We start from the raw sequence: 10268 nt of genomic DNA, 5'->3' as shown, positions 1-10268 counted from the left end.
TTTTTCTCTCCGTGCCCTTAGTTGTCATTCTATGAGGACAAGCGAAAGAAACTTCTCACCCCAGGGGGCCCCCTGCTGCTTCTGGGCCCCCCTGCGGCTGCATCCTTTGCAGGGTCTATAGTTACGCCCCTGGAAACGTGCCACTAGGCAGCAGACACAACAGCAATATAGCGAGTGCTATAGTAGGGTACACACTAGGCTTATTCTCTATTATGATGATTTTAAAGGGACCCTGAGCAGTAGATAGAATAAAAAATGTCACTTACCTGGGGCTTCCTCCAGCCCAACGTAGGCCGTGAGGTCCCCCAGTGTCCACCTGGCTCTTTTCCGTGTCCCTCCGGCAGCTCCCGTTACCTGCAACACCTGGGTGTCGGGCCAGCTCTTCCTGGATCTTGACGCATGGTGTCATCACGCCGCTACGCATCATCAGGGCGGCCGGTGTGACAGTCCTGCGCATGCGCATTTTTCTAATTCTAAACCGCGCATGCGCAGTACTGTCACGCCGGCTGCCATGATGACACTTAGCGGCCAGCATGATGACACCATGCGTCAAGTTCCAGGAAAAGCCGGCCCGGGTGTCGCCGGTAACGGGAGCCGCCGGAGGTACAGTACTGCGCATGCGCAGTTTAGAATTACTGCTCAGGGTCCCTTTAATGTAGTGTTATGTAGCATTTAAAGTAAAATTCCAGCAATAGTTCTTTTAAGGCTGCCCACCCATGTAAGCACTTTTGCTGCAGTAGAATTTTTTTTTTTTTTTAGAAATGCTTAATTCTATCCAAAGTGAAGAGCTTGTGAACATGTGACCCGGGGCTGGGCTGTTCCTTTCTGGAAACGGTCAATCCCCCTCTGGCTTACTGGCTGCCTGGCCCCTTCCTCTAGGTCCAACATTTCTCCACAGGGATCTGCAGCCTATGCCACGCCTCCTCTCAGAAAGCCCTCTGCACGCCTCACTGCAGTACCCCGCCGCCACAAGGGTGGTGGAAAGCAGAACACTGAGGCGGGGATCTACTTAGAACAAAATGATTTTCCTTTTCATACTAAAACTAAAAATTCCAATATTAAAATGAAATGCTGCATTAAACGATCAAATGCATGTGAAAAATACAAATCAAAAATCTTGAAATACCTGCGTGCGTAACCTCCTGTTACTCGCGCTATTTCATCAGCGTGCTTTAATTGTGAGTGTTAGCATGCTACGCGCGCACGTAATCAACCCCAGTGACAGGAGCATACGCTATGCTGCTGTATTGCAGCATAGCTAGCTCTAGTAACTTTACGCCCACTCCACTCCTCCTGCCCTGAGACCCTTCGGGTCCAGTCACATTACAGGACATGATCCCCGCACTCTGATTGGCCGAATAGGCTGCCTGTCACTTCATAGTCTCATCATTCTCCTATTTCATTTGGCGGTGAAGCACTGCTATCCCTCTTGTTCCCAGGTGGAGAGGTAGATGCCCAACAATGGTGTGTTCAGCAGCTTCATAGAGTTAGACTTTAGACAGGGCAAGGACAATCCTTAAACAGTAAACAGAGACACTGGGAGCCTGGATGGTATAGTACGTTTTGAGAGATACACAACACATCATCAATGGAGGGTTGTTGTACTCACAAAGCTGGGTTGCACAGCTGGGCAACCATCCAAATAAGACTTTTAGAGAATAACCATCTCCACACGGGTACAGGATCTCTCCTGTATGTCGGTTGGTCTCTCAGGAAGAGATTAAACAGGAAACCCAATTAGCACAGGCTAAGGGAGGTATTGTTTAAAAGGAAATAATTATGGCAGCCTCTATATCCCTCTCATTGCAGTTGTCCTTTAAAATCTAAAATAATGTAGAAACATATTTTAAACTTATTATCCAATCAGGGTGCCTGTTTAGCTTCATTGAGTTGAACAGAATGCAAATGTTTATTCACAAAATGTAATGCAGGACAGCTGTGCGAATACAGAAATGCTGCTAACCCCTATCTGACGAGGGGGCACAATGTCAGTGATTCATATATAAAGTATGATTGATCAGGGAATAATATTACATTAATATTAAATCATTTAATATAAGAGAGTATACTTTAAATCTAAGTAAAGGGAAGAATATAGAGCCCAAGCCCAGCCCAGCTCCAGGCAGATGTAAAGTGGCTGGATAGTGTAAATGTTAAGGGCTCTGCCTGTTCAGTAAGACAGCACCTATTTAGTAGGAGACCGTGGGCAAGTCTCCCTAACACTGCTACTTTCTATAGAGCGCGTCCTAATGGCTGCAGCTCTGGCGCTTTGAGTCCGCCAGGAGAAAAACGCAGAATAAATGTTCTGTGTCTTGTCTTGTCTAAAGGCACCATCTAATAGCTTGGCATGTGCAGTACCCATGTTTTCTTGCAGCTAAACTCATGTTTGCGTAACATGAAGCAGTAGAGCTGAATGCAATAACGGCTGATTGTGCTAAGCCCAGGTGCAGTACATCTACGCAGTCATATTGTGTAGTCATTTCATAAAGGGGCTGGGCACAAGCTGAGCTCTGTAGGAAAATGAACCCTACATCTGTGAGTTTGTGCTGCAAAAATAGGATCCTAAGTAGGTACTTAATTAGGTAATTAATTAATTTAATTAATGTAAATAATTAATTTGGTAATTTTGACATTAGCTAATCAAGGAGCACACACAGCAAAGGCCTGGACACGTGCTAGATTAAGGTCAGCTGAGGCGGACAATAATGACCACCTCTGCCAATAATCTGATGTGTGTACAGCAGCACACCACCCCTAACTGCTGCTGACCAGCGATCCGCCAGGTGGATCAACTTCGACAGACGATAGCTTTGTGCTCACTGCTTTCCCCACCCATTGCATGACGTCACGTCTGTGCCCCTCCGTCGGCCATTCGCATAGCAACAGAACGCATTGTCAGCCTGTAGGCTAGCCATGCATCTGTACAACCTTATGCCAGCGATGTTGCCCGAGGGATCGGGTCCCGATTCCTGTTGGACATCCCACCTAACTGTATACAGGCCTTTAGGCTTGGTTCACACCAACACTTATCGTTCTCATACCCAGGAGAGGGATGAGGTACCAGTGGCGGAACAAAAGACATGGATTTCTATGACAGCGTTCTCACTGATTTGTGTGCTGGATGTTTGTTTGGTGTCATGTCTGGTGGATGCTGCATGCAACATCTAACATTTTTTAAGCTCTTGACTAGAGCCTGAGTCAAACAACACTACTCTTGACACTCTACCACTTGTTACTCGTCACTAGTATAAACCAAGCCTTAAAGTGTACCTGAGATGGGGCCAAAGAAAAAATTTCTACATACCTGGGGCTTCCTCCAGCCCACTCCGGCCTTGTTGCTCCCTCGTCGTTCTCAGTCGCCGCCTGGTCCTTCTGCAACTTGCCCCGGTAAGTCGTCCAATCGGGGCCAGTACTAGGCGCAGAATGTTCCCGGCCACGGGAACACGACAGAGGCGCATGCGCAGTATGCCCCGGACCACAGGACTTTCTGGGGCAATATGTGGGGGATCCAGGCAGCGACTGAGGGAGTGATCAGGCTGGAGGGGCTGAAGAAAGCCCCAAGTAGGTATACATTGGCCACAATTCACTAAGCTTTATCAAACACTTTATCCAGATGGGATTTTACCCATGAGGTAAATTATCAAACGTTCGATAAAGTCTTTGATAAAGCTTAGTGAATTGAGGCCATTGCTTCTTTGCTCCACCTCAGGTTTACTTCAAGCACAAGCCCTGTCACTGTGTCCCTGCACACCTCTGGGAAAATATTTGTGCCTGGAGCTGTGCTTCAAAGCTAAGAGTTATCAGAGCAGCTGTCACCTGTCAATGTGTAATGCCAATAATGTCTGATATTTCTGACAGTACATAGCATTATTCTTACAAAATGTTAGGAATCCTGGTCATCTGCTGGTAACTGTGACTGGTTAAAACTGAAAAGTACATCATATGGTGAACCCAGCCCTAATTAAAAGGAAACGGACATTCCACCTGTTAAAAAAACGTGTTTGAAAAGTGTCCTCCCCTGCTTGGTTTTATGACTGGGAACCCGGCCAGAGCGCACACTAGAAAGGCTAAGCAAGGTAAAAGGATTAAAATGCCAACGTGAAAAACAAATATGAAATAAAAAGTCCACATAAAAGGCTGACAGCCCATTCATACCAGCCTTGTTAGCCAGAGAAAACAATTATGAATCTCATCAGCCAGGCCTGGACTGCCTCAGGTGATTGGCTGCTGTGATTCCTGATGCAGATTACACTCAGTGAATAGTCAGTCTAGAATTCTTAGTAAACACACAGAGGCTGATTTATAAAGACAGTTACAAAGAGAACTAGAGCGAAAAGAGAGCGGTTTTCAATAACAGCCTGTCAGAATCATGGTTTTATTCAGACTTAAATCCTGATTGGCTGCTCCAGTTAAAGTTGACCTGAACTCTTGCACAGGGGAATGCACATTTTATGTATTTAGAGAGTTTAGCCTCTCCCTCATCAGAGTTTAAATTCTCCCTCATCAGAGTTTAAATTCTCCCTCATCTGTGACTAATCACAAGTTGTATTTTAATCCTTTAGCTGAGTCATCTGGCTGCCAATTTGTAAACACAGGATGTTAACAATATGTCTGCTTCCATGAAAGCAGGAAGTAGACGCTGCAGATTTATTGCAGGATTTGTATCAACTGTAAAAGGTTAGTATGTCCTTGCTCATCTTTTAAAGCAGAGGAAGTTCTGAGTTCAGGTCCGCTTTAAAGGGACTCCGAGCACCTCTCATGGGCATGCCTTTAAGCTAGACGACTTCCAACAAAGTTGTGCTATGACCCCTCTGTAGGAGCCTCTTGCAATGGCCATGTGTGTCACTTCCTCTTCCTGCTTCATTCAGTGATGCACATCTCTAACAGAGAAGACAGGGTTGGCTCGGTAGTTATAACACAGCCAAGATGGCAGCAGCGATTTTTAAAAATGAAATAGAATGAAAACTATTTGATGTAGAATGGCGATTCAGGCAACAAATGGAAGAGGAGAGCACAAGCTACAGAAAGGTATGCATCTTTGCAGTACTGGTAGGAGTCTTAAAGGCATGCCCAGGTGCTTGTAGTCCCTTGAATGTTTTGCTCTGGTCCTCCTTGCATCTGTCTTGATAAACTGGCCCTCAGCCTACTTTATGATTTGACTTGAGGTAAAAACAGTTTCAGATTAAAGCCTTAGTTCAGCTATAATGAAGCAATATAACATTTTAAATTAATTTCAATGGCATACAATTATTAAAAACCTGAGCCTGGGTTGTCAGACTCACTCTCCAGCTGTCACTTTATGGTTTAGTGTTGAATCTAACTGGTTACTGTGAGGTCCAAAAACCTTAATTCTTTTCTAAAGGGTTATAAGCCTTTGTCTCACTTGTGTCCCAGGTGAGGTCATTTCCTCTCACTTCCCATAACAGAAATGTGTATGAAGTTAGATGATTGAGGAAATGTCTTCAAAGGAACATGAGATCCAAGAAAATAACAGCTGTCATGGGAACAGATGCCCAACTCTGGTTCTGGTGACTTTCTGGGTTTGTGCCAAACTGATACAGGAAGTGAGGCTAAATCTATGCAGTGGGGACAAACCAACAATGCAATTGTAACACTTTTAGCCCTTGTCCCTGCTTTATGCCAACATCTACCAGTGACAACTCTCCTGACACATTTTGGATAGTTTGAGGCTTTCACAAAATAAGATGCTTCAGCTCTATCAAAAGCCGTACAGCATCTCTACGGGTAATTTAACCATTTAAACCCATCACATTAAAGACATAATTAAAAAAAGAGATTGGTGTAATATATAAAATTAGTAGCATAATCCAATCATGGCTTAAACCGGAATCTTCAGATTGCACGTAGAAAGGGGCCTCTAATGCTTTGTACACACCATGCAATTTATTGTCAGATCAACAAGGTGAATCAATAATTTTCTGACACATCCGATCTGATCTCTGATCCTTTTTCTGATCACTTTTGTACATAAGTTATCGGAAAATCGATCAGATAAACAACCGGCCCTATCGGAAATTATCGATTTGACCCGTTCATCTGGCAGGAAATTGCATGGTCTGTACCAGGCGTAAGAGTATAAGTGACAATTTCAAGAATATAAAGGTCGATATAGGTTCACAGACTGATGGCATAGCATCTATCCGTGCAGTGAAGTCTGTGTTGCCCAATAAAGGCAAAAAACAGAAAATCCCATGATTGAATGACGCGCTTCACTGCAGAAAGAGCAGTCAATGTTGGTCCCTGTGCAAATCATCTTCTATAACTGAACACAGGATCCTGATGTCATTCGGATTAAAATAAAACGATGTGTCTGAGTTTGTGAATCTGTGGTACCATACAAGCTTATGGAGAAGCGCCGTCGTTGTAAGCCTTGTGATTCTTAAGTTAAAAACATCAGCAGTTCCGTCACCAGAGATAAAAACCATCCCAAACTGTAAATGATAAAATGTCACAGAAATCCTAATGTAGTGATCAGATGCTTAGGTGATGTGTCTTCATCAGGAGGCCAGGCTGGATAAAATGTCAATTAGATTGTCAAATCCATAAAGGTAACCATCTTCCCGATTCCCCTCTTGCCAGGGGATGCCGTGATCCAGCGTTTGCCCATCTGGCAAGAGCGTCGTTTTCCCAAAATCGATGAGCCAAATGTTGCACTTCCCTTTCTTGTCATGAACAAAGAGCAAGGAGCTTCCAATCACCTAACAGAAAGAAGCATTATTTGAACTGTATTTATCAGGATGTTTTATTTACTGCACAACAAATAATTGAGTTTGCATGTAAACTTACATGCATAACAAGCACAAAGTATGACACATGAGAAAGGAATACTGCACTATTCAGTTCAAAATCTGATGTAGATGTGAGGTATAAAAAAAAATACAATGGTTTGTATAAATTGAGTTGTGGTGATGGCTTAACCCTTTAGTAATCGATTTATTTAGAGGCTTCCAAGTGCTCCAGGCCAATTTGTTTTAGCACATTTTTGATTTCTTATTTGTTACACTTCCTTGCCACTAATTAGTACTGCTGTAATGTGTATTTATGGCCACTTGTCACTAGGGGGGCAGTGTGAGACAATAACAAAGGACTTCTGCTTTCAGTTTCTATATCCTCTGCTAGCAGAGAGACATCAAAACATTCCAAGAATTTACAGCACAACGAGTTCTGCCGGCTGCCAGTGTAGAAATTTGCATAGAGGAGCAGCAGATGTGGTGAGAAAAAGGTAAGTCTAGCTGAAGCATTCATGGCAGGCATTAGAGGTGAGAGTTGGACCTACAAAAATCCTGGACGAGGGGAGTAAAGAAAATTGCAGACAAATGTGACACAGGTGGGGAAATGACTGCATCTTTTAGAGCTAGAGCAGGATTGTAGAGAAGGTGGGGATGGTTAGATCAAATGTTATATAGCTTGTATTTAGGTACAAGTCAGGTATTTAGGTACCGATCAGACATCCATTATGCTACAGAGAGTTAATGAAGTGACTCCACTAGCTAATCAAGGACCTTAGACACAGACATCGGTAAGCTCTGCAACTAAGTGCTTACACAGGACTACCAAATCAGTTCTGCCTAGTTTCTGTCAGGTTCCTTTTACAAATATATCATGCAAGTCACAGAATGCAGACAGACAGAGGAGCCGAAGGCTAAACAGATCACAGCACTGTAAATTATCAGCTCACCTCATGATGCTTGAAGAAGTCTGAGGTCTCCACAATAGATCTGATCTCCCGTAGTCTGTTCAGGTATTTTTGCTGTAGGGAAATAAAAAGCTATCATCAAACATCTGCTGGTGAACAATACTGACAGCAAAAATCCTGCACAAACTAAAGTAGAGCCTCACACACACACATACTGTACATACGCGTACTGTTGTCCACAGAGATTGACTCCCTCAGGAAATTGCTGCAAACCTTGCGACAGTATGCAGCACACACAGAATTCTTCTCTTTCTGTTGTCTCAATGGTTTAGAAGTCTTCACAAGGCAATAAGTAACACATGCGGCATCCCTTCACACCTAAACTCCTATGTTACATTTACTGCAATGACACGTTTCATCCAAAGGGAAGAGGGAGTCTACACATCCACAGTGATTCTGAATATGTATACTGTATATGGCATTTGGAGTAATCATTCCCATCTCAGCTGAGAGTAAAAGAAGGCAGCCTCACAATGAAACATGCAGGCCTCTCTGAGCAGTGTGGCATGAGAAACACCACAGTGATCACTAGGGATGATCAATGACATGCAAATATTTCTGAGTTTCAGCAAATGTATGTACATTTTTATGGAAATATATGCAGCTTGTAAACGGCAGGGCTGTGAAGTCGGGGCTGGAGTCGGAGCGATTTTGGGTACCTTGAGTTGGAGTCGGAGGTTTCATAAACTAAGGTGTTGGAGTCGGGAGTCGGATGATTTTTGTACAAAATCCATAGCCCTGGTAAGTATTATACTAAGGAGTCGGAGTTGAAGAATCAGAGCCGGAGCCATTTTGGGTACCTGGAGTCGGAGGTTTAATAAACTGAGCAGTTGGAGTTGGAGTAGGATGATTTTTGTAACAACTCTACAGTCTTGGTAAATGGACCAATCAAGTCCCTCCCAGGTTTAAACTGATTGGTCCATTTTCAAGCTGCATATATTTGCATAAAAATGTACATACATTTGCATAAACGTTTAAATATTTGCATCTCATTGCTCATCCCTAGTGATCACAGGTAGAGCTATGTAGAACAGTTACATTACTTGAACTACACAGAGAAAATAATATTTATCAATAATAATTTTCAATAGCTGGCAGGAGGTATTTACAATCATTCAGACTTCTCATGATACATTGCGCTGAATATGATATGCAAATTATCCATTTGTGCCACTAAAATCCAAACACACATCCTGAACTGCTGGTGTGCAGTATGCCTATACCCTGTTCTGTTTTACAGAGCCATACTAACTCAACATGCCTACAGCTGTTTCTGATTTGTTACATCCTATCAGTGCCTGACATGGATTAATATCGCTCTACTTCTGGCCTGTAGATGGCACTGTGATATACTGCATGATTGCATGGGATCCATCTATGCTGTTCTAGCAGAGCCGGGACAAGGTCCTCCAGCACCCAAGGCTGAGACACCAAAGTGCGCCCCTCCATCCCTCCCACCTCAGCTGTCACACACTGATTGCTATTAGACTAAGAGGGCCACAGGGCCCACAACCTCCCCAACACCTTAATATCTAGTTATCTGGCTTACAGTCACTGCTATGTATCCCCTTTTCTTATTTCTTTCTGCTTCAAACACAATTAGAAATGACAGCTGAATGAATTCTGCGCCCCCTCCTACACTGCGCCCTGAGGCTGGAGCCTCTCCAGCCTATGCCTCGGCCCGGTCCTGTGTTCTAGGCTTGTTCATTCCTGTCCTGCTGTGTGTGTGTGTGTACTGGAAAAAGCAAAGCATGTCTTGATGCTTACAGGACTGCTGTAACTTACCATAGTTCCAGTTATTGTGCATCAGTGATTACTGAACAGAACAGTAGGGCTTGTGAATAGAGAAGTACAGAGTACCCAGACAGCTTGTGGTAACCCGCAGCAGTTCTGGATGTGTCTGACTTTTCGGGGCACAAAGGTATGGTCATCACTGATGCAACATGGGAGACCTTCCTTACTCACATAAAGCTGAATAATAACAAATACGTTCGGTTTCAAGAAGGCAAATTCTTATTTAGAATAGCTTTTTAGTAAGTAAAGCTGGCCACTAACTGTCCAATTTCTAGCGAAAAATTGTTTGAGCGATCAGAAATTCTGATCGGATTGGTTGTAAATAATCTCCATTGGTGGACACAATCGATTATGAACGAGTGAAAAAAATGTCGCCCGAATGAATTTTCATCGAACGAAAATTTGGATTTTCTTGGTGGTCGTAATAGATAGGAAGCAATGATTGGTTAGTTGATGGTGTAGTGAACGACTTTTTGTCCGATCAGAATTTCTGATCGCTCGAACGATTTTTCGCTAGAAATTGGACCGTTAGTGGCCAGCTTAAGAGGGCTTTTTAGTCTCCCGAGCCCCTTATAATATGGCTCTGCATCACCATGAGCTATTTCAGTATAAGGGTTCCCATTTATTGGTTTACACTGGACAACACTAAAGTCCCATTCCAAAGCAGTAAACCCACTTGTGTGACTTCTGCAGAGATGCAGCCAAGGTAACCTCACAACTGCTGCAAACACACTTGTACAACTGAACCTTGAAAAAT

At 43.5% G+C, this 10268-nt stretch overlaps 1 protein-coding gene across 1 annotated transcript in view; it reads right to left on the bottom strand.

The window, feature by feature from the left end:
* Window positions 1-1885: 1885 nt before the first annotated feature.
* Window positions 1886-10268, bottom strand: part of LOC137532955 (inositol-trisphosphate 3-kinase A-like) — a 144214-nt gene continuing 135831 nt past the window's right edge. The window contains exons 6-7 of the mRNA XM_068254013.1: window positions 7700-7771; window positions 1886-6719 (exon numbers count right to left, since the gene is read on the bottom strand). Of these exons, the coding sequence (XP_068110114.1) occupies window positions 6519-6719; window positions 7700-7771 (273 nt within the window). The 3' untranslated portion in view covers window positions 1886-6518. The remainder of the gene's footprint in view (window positions 6720-7699; window positions 7772-10268) is intronic.

The sequence above is a fragment of the Hyperolius riggenbachi genome, chromosome 9 (genome assembly GCF_040937935.1).
Source record: "Hyperolius riggenbachi isolate aHypRig1 chromosome 9, aHypRig1.pri, whole genome shotgun sequence".
NCBI lineage: Eukaryota > Metazoa > Chordata > Amphibia > Anura > Hyperoliidae > Hyperolius > Hyperolius riggenbachi.
This window is presented reverse-complemented; position numbering and strand designations above follow the sequence as displayed.